The sequence below is a fragment of the Daldinia vernicosa genome, assembly GCF_022497035.1.
Source record: "Daldinia vernicosa strain CBS 139.73 unplaced genomic scaffold F5Y00scaffold_28, whole genome shotgun sequence".
Classification (NCBI taxonomy): domain Eukaryota; kingdom Fungi; phylum Ascomycota; class Sordariomycetes; order Xylariales; family Hypoxylaceae; genus Daldinia; species Daldinia vernicosa.
Window position 1 is genome coordinate 312,396 of NW_025953944.1, and position 15,784 is coordinate 328,179.

Consider the following 15,784-nt stretch of genomic DNA (forward strand, 5'->3'; position numbering starts at 1 on the left):
TAAGCTAAATAGTCGACCGACTACACGCCCGGCTACAGAGGATATCCGTAAACAATACTACCGTGGCTGAACTAAGAGGGATTATATACCTACCTACCTTGCTCCAGGCCGCGTCTTTTAACAGACTCTCTCCAATTTGCTCAGCAGGAAAATGCAATAGGTACTCAAAGCAGAGACAAATGCCACCTTGGCGCACACTAAACACTAAATAGACGAGGTGCAGAAGACAGCGTTGCACTGCGCATTCAGCTCCCGCCTGCCTGCCTCCTTCTCTCGCACCCAGTGCCAACACACGGCACACTCGGTTCCGCTGCCGCTAGCAGCCGGCCTGTGCCGATCGTGTCGATGATAGGTAGCTGACATGGGGCTTCGGTCACGAAGCTGACAAGGCTGTATGTATGTTTCGCCCGCAACACGGGCTATCGTGTGTGTGTCTCGTGAGACAGTTGCCTGTGTTCTACCTACCTACCTGAGGTATGGTTACGCTCTGGAGTACTGGCGTTTCCCCTGGGGGTTAAGTATTTAGAAATACCAATGGGTTCAGTATTAGGTACCTAGGTAGCCAGCTGCCAATTACACTCCTCTTCCCGTCCATGTCTTCTCAGCTTCTTCGCCTTGACCTTCCGGCCATATAACAAGCTGCACGTTGCCCATCTCCTGAGTGCCGCGCTTGATACGTTCCCCCCCACGTATTCTATTCTAGACTTGTTCTCATGGCGCGGATACCGTTCTGTGCCGTCCAAGTACCCGGAGCTTAGGTCGCTAGTTTACAGAGCCGCCATCTTTAACCCGGCAGTTATGGGGCATCGGGACGACCTGATCGCGGCTATGGTTGTCTTCTTAGTAGTCGACACCCTTGCCATAGCCGCCCGTCTCTATGTTCGTACCAAGATGCTGACCCGTGGTTTCGGCTTAGACGATGTTGTTCTCATCCTGACATATGTAACTCCACCTACGATGCTTATCTTGGATGTCACATGTACGAGCTTCGTACTAATATCTTTTTGATCTCTAGATCGGCTTTATTATCTCCTGTGCTATGGGCTTTACGTCTATGCATTACGGCTACGCTGCTCGGGACGAACAGCCGTACTACAGCAAGGTCAAATACACCAAGGTAAATGAGATGTTTTACTCACCTCATCTGAAGCCGTATCCTTCCAATCCAATTACAAGCAGCTCAAGGACTAATATAATTATAATCTGCATTTAGTTCCTATTCGCCAACCAGCTGACACTCTACATTAGCGCCGGGCTCGTAAAAATAGCCGTGGCGCTCGTTCTCTATCGTCTATCGTCGACTAAGAAGCTACGCTGGCTCCTAATAGGATCGATGGCTGTCGTCACCGCCTGGACCATAGTCATGACATTGTTCGCGTCGTGGCCATGTGCCCAAGGTGGCGCGTCCAACTGGGCTGGCAGCAAGGCTTGTACGCAAGTCGGTTACTTCCGTACCATCACCAACATCTTTATCGACTACTTCTATGCGCTGCTGCCGATATACATACTTAGAAAGGTAAAGATGAGCACCAAGTTAAAAATATCAGTTCTGCTATTGTTGGGGCTAGGTGTATTGTATGTTACCCCTTTTCCTTCTCCGACCCTTATAAGCCAACGTGGTATACAACTGTCAACCGGGTAGGGTCGATCGCTAAATCTATGCTCACCATCCTTCTAATAGTGCGAGCTCCGCCACCATTGTCAAACTTGTTATCATAGTCAGGTTATCAACCGCAAAGGGCGAGGAAGCCCAAGGCCTACACTACGACTTACTTCTCTGGGCCGACATCGAACTCGGCATGGCTACATTCGCGGCGTCTGCGGCAGCTTTGCGGCCTCTACTCAAGCACATCCCAAGTATTTGGAGTAGAAGCCAGACGTCGAATAGCCGTAGCCGTAGCCGTACTACAAGCGAGGCGGTCGGACCCTACCGGGAGCTCGGCGCTACTAACGAGCTGCACCCGGTGAGGAAGCATGATGCTAAAATAGTAAATAGGGAAGACTCTGAAGGGGATGTATTTGTAGTTTGAAGGAGGGGATCTGGTACGGGGTACAGAAAACGATGCTTATGATACCCATGATTTTCCGATCCTATTAGATCTAAGATCGGTTTGTATATGATGAACATGTATTGCTACCACTTATCTATAGACGACTGTGATACGCATTTGTAGATATGTTCGCCCTTTAAACTAACCTCAAGAATATTTTATTAAAGGGAGGAATTTGAGTATCAATGGAATATTCCTAGGAATATGGTCAAATACCTAACCTAACGTTGATAAGTGTAGGTAGGTTAGGTACCTAGGTATGTATATTATACCATTACACCTCTCAAGCATTAATACGTATAGCCTCGGTAATCCATTGGGATAGTCATGAACATTATCATCCGTAACGATATCATGGGATATATACATGCTGAATGTCCTAGCATCAGAGCAAGCAGGAATCATAATGATGCCAACGACAAGACGCTACAGAATGACATCCATCCAATATTTCAATTCACTTAGTCATAAAAGCCCAAGATCTCTCCAACAACGCTCTTGAATATGCCCTTCGGATCGAACTTCTCACGTACGGCCTTGAATCTCTTTAGGTGGTCCGCATCTAGATTCTGCGTGGCGTTACCAAACACCTCGCGCGTGTTCTTTGTCCAATGGGGCCTAGCTGGGAATTCATCGATGAGCGTCTTGGCCAATCTAGGGTCTAAAATACTTCTAATCAGTCGTCGAAAGCCCCCTTTGAAGATGGATGATGGATGAGACGCGCACGATTAAAGGTAAGGTACTTACAGAAGGCTTCGTTGAAACGCTTTCCATCGCCGATGGTGGGCTTGAATGACGGGAAGTCGAACATGATAGCACCCTTAGTCCAGTCGGCCCCGTCGGATGTGTTGTACGTAACCTGGCCTAACAAGTCATAGTAAGGTCTAAACCATTAATTAGCAGGCAACTATAAAACTACCCGGTGGAATCTTAGGCACATACTTCCCGAATTTGATATTGATGCCACTGCGGTAAGTGCTCGTCATGATAATACCCTTCTTAGCCTCGTCGTCGAATGCTTGTCGTACGCGCTTGAGCATCTTGTTGGCCAGTGTGATAGGGAATGCTAACTCGAGGGTAGCGCCGTGCAGGCCATACTCCCACTCGGGTTTCTGATCCGGATAGAGGCCGCCAATTAAAACGTCGTAGTTCCAACCGTAGACGGGCCACTCCGTGATCGTCTCCTGGGTTGTCTTCTCGCGGAAGTTGGGAGCGGACCAAAGACCGAACGCGGTGGTCTCGAAGAACATGTTAGAGGTTGCTAGATACTTCCCGCTCTCTAAAGTGGTTTTCGCGATAAAAGCCTCGGTTTCTGTGATGGAGAAGGTATTCTGGAATCCTTCCTGGGTACTAAGAGTGAGTGGGACCTTGTCGTAGTATCGCCAATGGAACTTCCTCATGAACGGCCACCACTACAAAGCGTTAGAATAACATATCATGCGACGGGAAAGGGGTATATTTATATACCCAAAAATTGGCTGTAGCATAAGGAGCAATCAAACCGTAAATATCACCATTCAGTACATCATCTTCATCCAGACTGATTTTCTCATTAGGATAGAAACGAAAGTTGTGAGAGGAGGTATAAAAAGGTATAAGACTTACGTCTCTTGCTTCGCAAAGACTTTAAAGTCTGGGTAGATCTTGAACTTCATGCGAACGATGACACCCAATAGGCCCAAGGATGTCGATGCAGCAAGCCAGTCGTCGTTAGTTTCGTCACGCTCAACTGTCACGATATCTCCGTTCCCGTTGACGATATCTAGCGACAATACGCCGGCCGCAACCATTGAATCCTCTCGGACAGAAGACCGATGCCCGCCCATCGCAACCGCACCAGCCATGGTGATATTCCAATTAACTAGCGTATAGCCCATCGAAGCATTGTTGTTGTGGAGATATTCAGCCAGCTGGAGGAACGTCACACCGGCCTCTATCTCTACTGTTCCGGTCTCGGCACCCTCCTCGAGCACCAGATTTGAGATGTTGTTTACGTTTTCCGTCCGGATGATGATCGTGTCCGGGTTGTCTGAACACATAGTATCGTACCTTTGCAATATCCCAAGTCAGAAACAACTTGTTATGGATCCTCCTAGAAACATCGAACAGGCACAATGGATCCATGGGAAATAGAATAGGAATGAAATTGGATGGATTTGTTGGATAAAGCATGCCATCAAAGGTATATTGTAAATATGGACTCTAACTCACCACATGTGGCCCTTCCCTGACGCCCTTACAGGTGTTCCGTTGGCGGAAGCATTCTTCACTATCTGGACGATATCGTCGACGCTGGTGGCGTTGTGGACGAGGGCGACATCGTTGCAAGCGGGAAAGCCTTCGCCGTCAAATGTGTTATACGGGATAGCTGAGACGTTACCGGCGCCCGCAATGGCGATGATAGAGATGAGGACACGATTAAAAGTCGGCATCTTGGGTATACCCGCGCGATTACGCCCATATAATCCTTGGTAGCGGCGGGAACAGGCTTGAGCTTAATAACTAAGCGCTTAAATTCCTAGTAGCCGGGCTGAGAGACTACTCAACCAGAAAGGCTACCTGAGCAGGTAGCATCTCCGGAAACCCCGAGCTTTGTATTCATTAAGGGAAGCCCCAAAAGGAAGCCCATGACGTTCCTCACTCGACTCTGGTTTCCTTGTGATCAACGTAACTTCCCTTTCCCTCCAAGCCCAACCTCACCTCCAAGTTTCTCCATCCTCAACCTCGTGGGTGCCGGGGTTCCCTGGTCTAAAATTCTCAAAGTCCACATATCAGATCAAAGGAACAGCCTCGGATCACCTACGCGCGACAGGGCTACACCTATCTCCTTACTAGTGGCATGCCTCGGATGTGACGTGCATAACGGCAGTACTAGCAAAAGCGCCCGTGATACGATCGACACGGACGCCGCACCAGACACGGGGCACTTACCCAGCGCGGCGTCCGAGTGATGACATCTCGGCGAGATATCTAGCGACGACGCTAGGGGTTCGTTAGTCGGCGATGAGCGTGTTGGTCTGGTTGGGCGAACAGAAGAGTCCGAAAACCCCGAAACGGCTCCCTGGATTATAACAGACAGGGCCGTCCTGCAGCGATGTAACACCCCGCCAATTATGGCGAGCGGTTACATAACAGCAAATCGCAATCGCAGGGGGTGCCGTCTGGGGTAGCATTCGCATTTCGCCTTGTGTCGATCATCAACAGACGATGCATATAGATGTACGGGCGTGACAGAGCGCTAGCTGAGTGTGTTGTTGCACGAAGACACACACATATTATGCGGAAGGGCGTCCGGTGGGAGCACCTCGAAAACAGGACGAAAATGTATTATGGACAATGCGACGTTGAGCATGCGAAAGAGTGCAAACAGCTCATATCCGTTTCGTGGCGTTTGCTTGTGATATATACCCGTGGTTGTCATCAGGGTTGTCTCGGTAGATGGTAGAATGGCAGGAATGGCGAATACCTTTACTCGCAGCGGGTTCAGGTTGCGAAGATACGTCAATGATTGGGGAACCCGGCAATTAGTCTAATCTTAAAGAAGAAACCATAGCATCAGATTAAAAGATGAGGACTAACATAACGTCAATCCCTGAACGCCGTAATAAGGGGCTGCTCTGCTATATAGTAATAGATATAATGCAGGGAGCTGAGGTTGAGGATTGATCTGCTGAGCAAGGTAGACGGGTATCCATACAAAATACCGAGGACACCACCCCTAGTTATCGTTATATTGTCGGCGGCGGGTGGGATTAGTTAGACGTAGAGTTGATGGTCATCTTACCTCATGGGGCTGCCAATAATAGCTGCGACTTGTATTCTAGACTGTTCAGACCCCTGATAGAGACAATGCCGTAGTCTTGTGCGATCGAAAGGAGAAATGCTGAATGTAAAATCTTTTCATAGAATACGGGTATCGCTACGGACGCCATTTGCTGAGCCTATATTAATTCCCACCTTGCAAGCCAGCCGACATTCTGACCTGCATTCCTGACAATGCAGAGCCTCGCGGCAGTGTCCTTCTGATTCTTATATCGCCGCAGCTCCTCTAGAGCCTTCGTGGACGACAAGCTACCTATAGCGTCGCCTATTCCGTCCCTTAGATTAAAACTTCCGGTTGTTACAAACCCAATCAAATCATCTTCATTAGGGCACAGTGGATGGCCGTTGATACTCTCAGAGTTGGGAGCGGGCGGCGGGAATGTCGCTGGAGGGCCGATGAGTTGCTGAGCGAGCAGTTGCTGTCGCGTCTCTAAATCCAGATTTGGCCTGGTGATGTCTTTCTTAGGTCTGTTATTTCCAGATGGCTTTTGCGCCAACCATTGGTTACGTATGTTGGGCGGCAGTCTGCACTCAGCCTTAATATGAGGAGGGTCGGTAGCTGGTACTTCGGCCTGTGAAGAGACAGCCGTGGGCTTTACATCAGGTAGACGATAGATCCTGGCACATGTGGTGGGCACCCCACGCGCCAACATCTTAATGTTCGCCGTTACTAATGACTTTGGAGGAGGCGGCTCAGATGTTGATGACTGGTAAGTAAGAAATGCGGATTTGGAAAGTTGCGTGACACTTTCTAAGGGATTTACGAGCGCTGTTTGGTGCTCATCTTGAGAAGCTGCTTTTGGCTCTTCTGCTCCATCTTTTCCATCTACTACCATCTCGTCAGGGTCATTCACCTTGTCACCCACCCCCCTAAGACCGAGAAGTAATTCGTAGTCGCAATTCCACCCCACTCCAACCTCGCCTTTTCGCCCTGCTCCTAGGTCAAGTGATTCCCAGTTGACTCTCTTTCCTTTTGGCATGCGGTCCCATGCCTTGTGTCTCGCTTTTCGTTCTTCTAGTTCCCAAGCTTTACCTGCCTCTGTGCCAGGCAAGTCGCCAGGGAACCAAGGAAGGCCTCTCTCGAATGTAACATGTCTGATCTCGTCCAAACCTCCAAACCAAGGGTTGCCACCAGTCGATAAGGGGTAATGCATTAGACTGTACCATATCGGAAGAACACATTTATATGGTAGCATTAACGTCCAAGTACCGGATGATTGTGAACCTACGGAATGACGGGAAGCAAGTAATATTATAGGGATAGGAGGATCAACCAAGGTTGGTTCGAGTACGGTTCCTGATGCGCTATTGCCCCGTCGACGGTTTAGAGACCGCTGAGATGGAAGTCTCGATGCTTTGAATCGAGTATCCCTATCGAATAGCTGATGGGGCTTGGTAGCATCGTCTTTGCGGAATGCCGACATGGCTTCTAGAAGTGCCAATTGTGCGTTCTGGTCGTTCCCTGGAAGAACTACTTGTCGTGGAGGGTAGCGGAGACGAGGATCTACGATTGAGAAAGCTAGGAGAGACCCAAGGGGTAAAGCACCGGGATCTTTCAAACCGGCGAGCGACTCGAACTTTGAGGCATGCGATTCTTTCGAATCGGACTTTTGGAAGTATGGCCGAAGGACTCCGAGCAGAGCTTCAGTCGAGTCGGGGCCTATGATATCAATGCTTCCGATTTCAAATCTTAGGTCTTCTATATAAGGTCGGGGATTCTGCATTTTTGCGAGTCGTAGTAGCTCGTTAAAAGTCTCCAAGAATGCAGATGGGTGAAGACGAATGAAAAGCTGTCTAAATTGTTTACGTTGCTCTTCGCCTTCAACTTGCTTTTCCGGACTCCAGATTATAGTCGCTGGACCGATAACGCGTATGCCATCTGCGCTTTTCCTGCTTAATATTCCGGACCAGTGCATATTACCTGATCTCCAACGCCTTGCCTTGTCGCTCCACAGAGCTTCCTGTGTAAGACCCAACGACTTGAGAACATTCTGGACGCTATTCTGAGGTCCGGACAGGCCAATTGTGCTCATATAGCTCATGTCCCAAGCCATTGCACCCTTTTCCCATTGAATGCGGTGGGTTGGTCGGTAAACTTTTTGTGATGGGGTAAGGGGGAGGGCAAACCTCCACAGGGGTTGTGTAGGAGGTGTCATCCTCGCTCGCTTCGCGTGCCACAAGTGAGTAGGAAGCCAGGTTTTTGAGAGTTGGCGCTTTCTAAATTTCCTCGCGGCAATGAGGGGTTCGTTGAGAGCATTTCTTTTTATCTTGGGCCTAGCAGCCCTTATGGAGATGGTTTCATCGTCAGCGCCAGAACTCTTTAGTTTCCGTAGCTTCTTTCGCCTCGAGAGGAGATCTAGCTTCCGAGAAATCTCAGCTCGCAACCTCGCTCTAGTGGTATTTGGCTTTCTAGTCTTAGAGCTGACGGTTGGAGTATTGTCTTCTACCATTTCTCTCTTGGCCCTCTTCCGTAGTCGTCTCGGGACTTTCTTATAATTATGGGCTGCAGCCCTACGTCTCATTCTGAATGGCACACGCTGAAATGCTCGGCTGGTTTGAGACGTCCTTGTACGTCTCATACTCTCATCTAGAGCATTGATCTCGAAGGAAAGAGAGCCGACAAACGACTGAACGTTGAGCTCACCATCTTTCAAGGCAGCATGGGATTTCTGAGCGGCAATGCTTCTAACCTCATGGGTCTTTGCACGCTTTGCATCCCGAGTCCTATTATCAGAACCCTTCCCTTGATTCTTGAACCCTGCATCTTGCTGCGGAGGGTCTTTTCTTTTATTAGACTTTGACTGGTCTGAGTTTCTAGTAGTCTCAGGACCCGGCTTCGGCTTATTCATTGAAGCCGCTTTGCTACCCGAATCCCCGGGAGGCTTAGTCTTCGACGCCTGCTTCGGAGGCATCTTGAGTCAACTCGTAAGGGGGAGTGGTACATTTGATTCGATGGTACTTCAAGAGCCCGTGAATACGCTTCCAAAGTAGGATACGATATATAGGCCCGCTAGTTATGAAGCTAAGGTTGAGCCAACGAAAAAGGCTTAACAAAAACACACGTATTCAAAATCTTTCTTTCACCATCACTTCATTAGGTAGTGCATGATGATATGCACCAAGGATTGGATACCGCGTATTGCTAAACGCGTATTATGCTTCGCGTGAACATGTGGTGCATCAAATTTTTAGCACTACATTTTAGAAAGGTTCTTAGTGGGTCTGGTAGGTATCGGGCGCAGCTGGCGTTTTGTTTTAGCGTTTAAAATACGCGTATGTACGAGACAGCTGGGCTCTGCAGCTCTGCTAGATTTAAGGTTACAGTTAAGGAACGGTACGTCGTAGAGTACTTCGTACCTGCATTTTTACACCAATATTGTATTGTACTTGGTACTAGCAGATTGAGACTGCCATGGCTTTGGATCCTATTAACTTAGATACAAATAATGACGTCAACAAGTCTTAGCTACATAGTACTTCGTATTGTACAAAGTACCTCGCTCTTAACGTCCGAGCTGAATTGGACAAGGTCCCGGAACATTTCCCGTTTCCACAGTCAACATTGGAACGAATCAACAAGCATTGCTTTCATCCTTTTTCTAGCTTTCTCTGATCTCGACGTCGTCCTAATCTTTGTGGCTGATTCTAGCACCAAGAACTAGGGGTAACGTAACCCCCCCTAATCCGATCTAATTCAATTCCTTCCCTACCAGCTACCACGCTTACCTTATCTCGAATTCGCCTTGCCTCCTTCGTACAATACGATTCTCGTAGAAACCTAGCAGAAACCTGTTCGCTTTTCGGGATCCGGTACAGCCGAAACTACTGTGTACAGTTCTAGCCGCTATCTAATACCTAACCGGGCTACCAAAATCGGCTACCATTGATGTTTCGCTCCGAATCATGACTGCATGTTACCAGCACACCACCTACGCCGTTCGCATTTGATACTAGCTAGCATGTGCAGCATCTCCGCCGCTGGGGTGAATGCGGCTTTATTAAGACTATGGCGTCCTTAAGTATGTAAGCCTGTAAATCCCTAGCTGCCGCTGCCGCCGCCGCCGCCCTTCTTCCCCTTCACGCTTTGTCACACAGTTTCTTTGAGCCGCATTCCTGTATTCTCACTATTATTATCGGTTGCCTCTCATCCATCCAATAAGCGAAGATGTAACTCTGCCTACATTCGGCAACTTGTCATTGTTGTTATTAGCACATTTACGTCTTGCCCTTCATACTATTCATACCACTGCTATCCCTTGTCTTCCTTCCATTTTGCTTCGCTGGGAGAATTGTCATAATAATGTCTCTTACTTTGACTGCGACACCCATTGCTATGCGCCAAATACGTATTTTTCTCAAGCTAACATGCGTATTCTTCCAATAGTTAACAAGGCCCGGAAGGTATATAATACATATATTACTATTTATTTCACCCTAACTTATATTTCACTATGCTAATGCATATATCTGTCCCTCTTCTAGCCGAAATTCGAGCTTCACCTCACTATCTACGACTTAAATAATGTACCATTAGTTGCCGGCACTTCTACGATAAAATGGTACCTTCCGAACTCGATACACGGCGAGCATCGTGGCCGTACGGCCAAGTGCTCCATCGACAAGATCAATCATCGCGTTGTATATAATTATTCTAAGATCATACCCTTGCGCATCTCAATCGATCGCAATAATAACCTTACCGAATGCCCTATCGAATTCGAGGTTCTCCAGGAGTTTCCTATGGTCCCCGGCGGTCGCGACGAGAAGATTCCTCTCGGCATTGTCAAGTTGAACCTAAGCGAATATGTCGAAGAAAGCGAAAACTTCCCTCGCCGGAGTATAGGCGCGCGGGCCAGCGCCAGCCTAGATCATGCACGAGAGAAGGTCGGACAAGGCATGTCGCACCGACGACAAAGCAGTAGCAAATCGGGCAGTAGCCTTCCACCCGGCACCATAGGAGGGACTAGTCCTTCAAGCACAACAGCGCCGCCACTACCGCACCCAGAGGAAAATGATGTAGTAGACGATGAGGCTGAAGAGGGCATCGTCCGGCGATACTTAATGCAGGAAAGCAAGATTAACAGCACACTTAAAATCGGCATCTTGATGATTCAGATTGACGGCGAGCGTAACTATGTCGCGCCTCCTCTCAAGACGGCTCCTATGTTCGGCGGTATAGCTGGCATCGTGGCGGGTAGCGAGCAGGTCCCAGTCGAGGCACCCGAAGACGGGTCTACGCCCCCCAGTACCAAAACCAACCCCGGTTCCCTCGGCAAGTCCCGAGACGCCTCGGAGGTGCAGGACATGTATCGCCGCGCGCTAGCAGCGAGCTGGGCTTGTCAACCTGGCGAGCTACCGGCCGACGAATGTATCGAGGACATCTTCTCGGGCGGCGACGGGTGGAGCGATACCACGCGCCCCGGCTCCAAGCCCCCTACCCGCCGCAGCCGCCTCTCGCATTCTGGATCCGTCGCCAGCAGCACTAGTAATAACAGCGGCAACGTAAGCGACGACGAAGGCGTCGGCGGTAACACGTTACGGCCCGCCGATATCCGCCGCATGCGCCAACACCATCTGCGCACGCGCAGCGGCGGCAGCGATCGCAGCTCTCCGACGCTTATAGGTGGGTCGCGCAGCAGCAGTACTAATGGCCACCAAGAAGGTGGGAGCGGGCGACATATTCGGTACCGGGGATCCGGAAAGCCACTTAAAGAAGACGGCGGCGTAGACGGAGCATCAGATGGCGTACGCAGCCGCAGCGGGAGCTTAACAAGTCTAGCGCCGACACTAGGCAGCGACCGTGGACGCGAGGGGTTCAGACGGCCGAAAGAAGTAGACGAGTACGAGGAGCGCGAGGACCTGGTCGCATGGACGTTACCCGAGACCGTGGTATAAGGTTAAATAAAGCTTATGCGTGTGCTAGGGTACGGCATAGCGTGGCATGGATAGCGTATTATATTCGCGGGACATAGCGTGTGATTGTTTTATATCCAGGTATTGGAACTAAACTAACTAACTAAATCTACTTTACACACATATGTAAAAGTCTTGGGTGAGATGGGATAGACAGACTTGATAATCTAGAAGTGGTAATTGTATATGTGAAGGACGGGTTGGATGGGATTGGGGTCATATATAGGTACATAATACATACATACATATAGTAGGTTGGCATGAACCGACTGTACATAAGTCAAGTAGATAGATTAAATTAATAGATGGAGAACAGACCGCACCTCGAATTAGATGAAATTCCATCGCGAGAATGAAGATTGATATTGGCCTGTAGGAGAAACGAGGTACGCAGACAAAGTCATAGCATGCATAGGTGAACATCATAACTTAGATACCTATCTACCTAGTTAAAATGCGTATATGCATCACGTCTAGCTACTCTATTCCCTATGCTTAGCCTACGCCTATTCTGCCTGAGAGGGTGGAACGAAATCCCGCCTGAGTTAGTTCCATCTATCGAATAGTGCCTACCGAGCGTCGCGATGCCTCCCTCCCTTTTAACTAGACCGACGCCAAATAAGCGAAGAGCACTAAGTAATATTGCCTACCCACCTACCGAGCTAAGATATATGGCGAGCTGTCTTACGGAGCTGCAAGAGTCCCCCTGACGCCACCCTTGCCGCCGACGGCTCTCGTCGTAATGGTTACCGCGAGGTCGGGCGCGACGTTGATCGTGACCTCGACCTTGCCTCCCTTTTTGACATCCCGGACGGCGGCCTCGGCGAGGGTAGTGCCGATCTTCCAGATCTTTTCCCTGTGCTCCTCTTCCTCCTCGTCGGAGTCGAAGTCGCTGTCGTCTTCGTCTTCGTCATCTTCCTTGCTGCCGTTCTCTTTTGGCTTCGGCTCCGGCTTCGTCACCTTGATGTGAGTGCCGCCTTCGGCCACCTTCACCAGCACGTCGCCTCCATCTGCGGGCGCTGCGACGTGGATTGTTCGGCGAGCTGGGGCGGCAGTCTCGGGTGCGATGATGGGTGTGAAAATCTCTTCGCCATCGTCGGATAACGAGATAACACCAATTGCGTTAGTAATGTGCTTGACGGTTGTAACGGCAGGGTGCGTCGACTGCTCAATGTCCTCCGCCTCGTATTCTTGGATCAAAGAAGCCTGAAGAGCAGCACCACGGGCTTGGAGCTCCGAGGGGTTAATGGCGGTTGCGCTCGTTGCGGGGGCTTGGATAGTAGTAGTCTCCGGGAATATGGCGCGGAAGTTGTTTGCGATTCTGGGAGTATGGGATGTGCCACCAGAGAGAATGACCTCGTCAATATCGAGGACGTCTAATCCGGCCTTCTTTATGGCACCGTCAACAAGGCGGTTGAAGCCCTCGAATACCTTGCGAGCAATTGTCTCGTATCTCAGTCTGTTGATAGTAGTCTGGAAGTCAATACCGTCCGCCAAGCTTTCGACACTGAAACTGGCGTTGGTACCAATACTGAGAGCCTTCTTAGTAGCTTCGGATTCAGCCTTAAGCTTTGCTAAGCTCCTGGCGTTTCCTCGAGGGTCGACATTGGGATTCTTCTTCATGAACTCTTTGGCGAAATGATCCATAAGGACATTATCAAGGTGAACCCCAGCAAACTCATAGTCGTGAGCCGTTGCGAGGATTGTATACAGTCCACCTCTCGAAGCTACCACAGCAACATCTGAGCGTGTACCACCAAGATCAGCCACCACAACTATCTTATCTTCCAACTTAGCCTCCGGCCTTGCGTCATAGGCAAGTAACGAAGCAATAGGCTCGTTGATTAATTGAAGGACCTCAAGCTCAGCATCGTTTGCGGCCTGAATCAGGGCTTCCCTCTGGGGCTCTGTGAAGTTTGTAGGCACCGATATTACGGCAGAAGTAACCTTCCTTCCTAAATAGTCCGAAGCTGATTGTAGAAGACGGCGCAGATACCGGGTAGTGACTTCCTTCACAGAAAGGGTAGAAGGCGGTTCTCCCTCAACCTTGTCTTGAATGGTGAAAGAAACTGTCCCGTTCGCTTCCGTGGGGTGAGATGCGGCGTGACAGTGAGTAGGGTCGATAGACTTGAATCTGTTCCGAAGGTAAGTACTTATTCGGCCATATAGTACAACTGGATGGCTAACTCTTGACCAAGGAAGTCCTTGAATGATATAACAGTGTTCTGGGGATTCCGGATTAACAGGGCCTTAGCCTGGTTTCCGGTGTACTCTTCTCCATCGACATATGAGAGGATGGTGGGGATCTGTCGGTCTATATTGTAGGGTTAATTAGCGAGTGTCGCAAATATAGAGGCGTGCTACCCACCTCCATCTTCGTTCGCAATAACGATAGGACTGTCATCAGTTGTGGAAGCAATAGAGCTGTATGAATTGCCGAAGGATATACCAATGGCGCATCGATCACTTGGCGAAACGCCAAGTTGGCCGGTTCCCTTCTCAGTCATGGATGCGATATTCCTATATTCCTATAATCTTAAAAATAGCCAGATTCGTAGGGAATGATTCCAAGTCTGGGCCAGAGAATTCAGGAGGGTTGAATAGTAGTGTTCGTTGGTGGGGTGTGAGATTTTGGATTTCGGCGCCTTGCCAAAATTTTGTTCTTAGAGCCAAAAGAAAAAAAAAAAAAAAAAAAAAGAAGTTCCTCGATTACAGCACATCCCTGTCCACTGTAACCCCCACATCCCAATTCCGCATAGCGGATGAAACCTAGCCACAATAGCCCCTCCAAAACATTTCACCAGCCACAAGTAGAGTTCCAATGAAAGCTGGAACCACTCGAGCCCATACCCGTGGGCATCCATTTGTCGTAGCTCAGCCACTAAATTTTCAAAGTTGCATCTCTTAAAACATCAACATATAACTAAAATGGCAACTACACAGAGTGAGAGGGTATTTGTCCTCCCGGGAGACCAGATAAATCCTTCCTTGGTTCCATCACATCCCAAACGAGCTTTACGGCTCGGTCCCGGACTTCGGCATATCCCTCCGAATGAGTTGATACCTACAGTCGCCGGCCAGCTCATCACTGATCCTAGGAAGAATTCGATATGGATTGAGTATAACGGAGGACGAGTAAGTCATCAGTTTACCTACGTACAAGGCCATGCATTTACAATCCTTATAGTACATACCAGCGGTCGGTGACCTAGTCATCGGTACTGTGCACCATTCAGCAGCTGATTATTTTTACGTCACGCTGTCCAACTATACTTCCAATGCTATACTGCCGCAGCTAGCATTTGAGATGGCCACAAAGAAAACGCGGCCTAACCTGAACCCCGGCGCTCTAGTATACGCGAGGGTCTGTCTTGCAAATCGGCACATGGACCCCGAACTCGAGTGCGTGTCGCCGAGTACGGGAAAGGCAGACGGCTTAGGTCCCTTAAACGGCGGCATGCTGTTCGACATCTCGCTGGGTATGGCCCGGAGGCTTCTAATGCGAAAGTCTGCCGAAGAGGGCAAGGTCGTTGTGTTAGAGGAACTTGGATCCGCGGGTCTTGCTTTCGAGACCGCAGTCGGTAGGAACGGGAAAATATGGGTCAGCAGTGAAAAGACGAAGACTGTGCTGGTGGTTGGACGAGCAGTGAAGGAGACGGATGAGAAAAGCCTCACGGTTGACCAGCAGAAGAAGTTGGTACGAAAGCTAGTTAAGGAGATGAGTTAGGTCGGGTCCAAAACTACTCTGATGTAGGTTAAGGCTGTTTTTCTCCATACTTCAATGATACCCCAGTACTTTTCGGTCAGATTCCGTATATGTTTTGTTATTTGAACCATCATTTTTAAACTTTATGCTATTGTAGTATGAATGGTTATGTCTTCTACACGTTTATTGCTATCAATATATCGTACACACCGGAATTTTTCACGATTTCTACAGTATACGCCGTATTCCAAATGGCTCAGAACGGTTCACGTAAGACGACGAGGAAATATAC

The 15,784-nt window shown here is 49.2% G+C and overlaps 6 protein-coding genes across 6 annotated transcripts; 3 read left to right on the top strand and 3 right to left on the bottom strand.

Moving 5' to 3' along the window:
- Positions 1 to 798: 798 nt before the first annotated feature.
- Positions 799 to 2,030, top strand: F5Y00DRAFT_262831 (uncharacterized protein; the record flags this gene model as incomplete). Its single annotated transcript, XM_048011448.1, has 4 exons — positions 799 to 942; positions 1,016 to 1,117; positions 1,214 to 1,575; positions 1,682 to 2,030. 4 exons carry the CDS (start codon positions 799 to 801, stop codon positions 2,028 to 2,030), a joined length of 957 nt encoding a protein of 318 aa, XP_047864124.1.
- Positions 2,031 to 2,328: 298 nt separating this feature from the next.
- F5Y00DRAFT_94981 (FAD-binding domain-containing protein) lies at positions 2,329 to 4,580 on the bottom strand. Its single transcript, XM_048014365.1, has 6 exons — positions 4,263 to 4,580; positions 3,657 to 4,100; positions 3,519 to 3,591; positions 2,994 to 3,463; positions 2,799 to 2,935; positions 2,329 to 2,712 (listed from the first exon to the last, which is right to left on the bottom strand). Exons 1-6 carry the CDS (start codon positions 4,481 to 4,483, stop codon positions 2,513 to 2,515), a joined length of 1,545 nt encoding a protein of 514 aa, XP_047864125.1. The 5' UTR covers positions 4,484 to 4,580; the 3' UTR covers positions 2,329 to 2,512.
- A 1,164-nt stretch (positions 4,581 to 5,744) lies between these two features.
- Positions 5,745 to 8,900, bottom strand: F5Y00DRAFT_94971 (ribonucleases P/MRP protein subunit POP1-domain-containing protein). Its single transcript, XM_048014364.1, has one exon. The coding sequence runs from the start codon at positions 8,783 to 8,785 to the stop codon at positions 5,993 to 5,995; it is 2,793 nt and encodes a 930-aa protein (XP_047864126.1). The 5' UTR covers positions 8,786 to 8,900; the 3' UTR covers positions 5,745 to 5,992.
- Positions 8,901 to 9,428: 528 nt separating this feature from the next.
- On the top strand, positions 9,429 to 12,169 carry F5Y00DRAFT_239414 (N-terminal C2 in EEIG1 and EHBP1 proteins-domain-containing protein). Its single transcript, XM_048008063.1, has 3 exons — positions 9,429 to 9,892; positions 10,258 to 10,274; positions 10,356 to 12,169. The coding sequence occupies exons 1-3, from the start codon at positions 9,880 to 9,882 to the stop codon at positions 11,766 to 11,768; spliced, it is 1,443 nt and encodes a 480-aa protein (XP_047864127.1). The 5' UTR covers positions 9,429 to 9,879; the 3' UTR covers positions 11,769 to 12,169.
- A 27-nt stretch (positions 12,170 to 12,196) lies between these two features.
- On the bottom strand, positions 12,197 to 14,440 carry F5Y00DRAFT_239416 (HSP70-domain-containing protein). Its single transcript, XM_048008064.1, has 3 exons — positions 14,155 to 14,440; positions 13,974 to 14,100; positions 12,197 to 13,920 (listed from the first exon to the last, which is right to left on the bottom strand). The coding sequence occupies exons 1-3, from the start codon at positions 14,291 to 14,293 to the stop codon at positions 12,471 to 12,473; spliced, it is 1,716 nt and encodes a 571-aa protein (XP_047864128.1). The 5' UTR covers positions 14,294 to 14,440; the 3' UTR covers positions 12,197 to 12,470.
- A 97-nt stretch (positions 14,441 to 14,537) lies between these two features.
- Positions 14,538 to 15,673, top strand: F5Y00DRAFT_95064 (uncharacterized protein). Its single transcript, XM_048014366.1, has 2 exons — positions 14,538 to 14,921; positions 14,974 to 15,673. Exons 1-2 carry the CDS (start codon positions 14,715 to 14,717, stop codon positions 15,511 to 15,513), a joined length of 747 nt encoding a protein of 248 aa, XP_047864129.1. The 5' UTR covers positions 14,538 to 14,714; the 3' UTR covers positions 15,514 to 15,673.
- Positions 15,674 to 15,784: the final 111 nt, after the last annotated feature.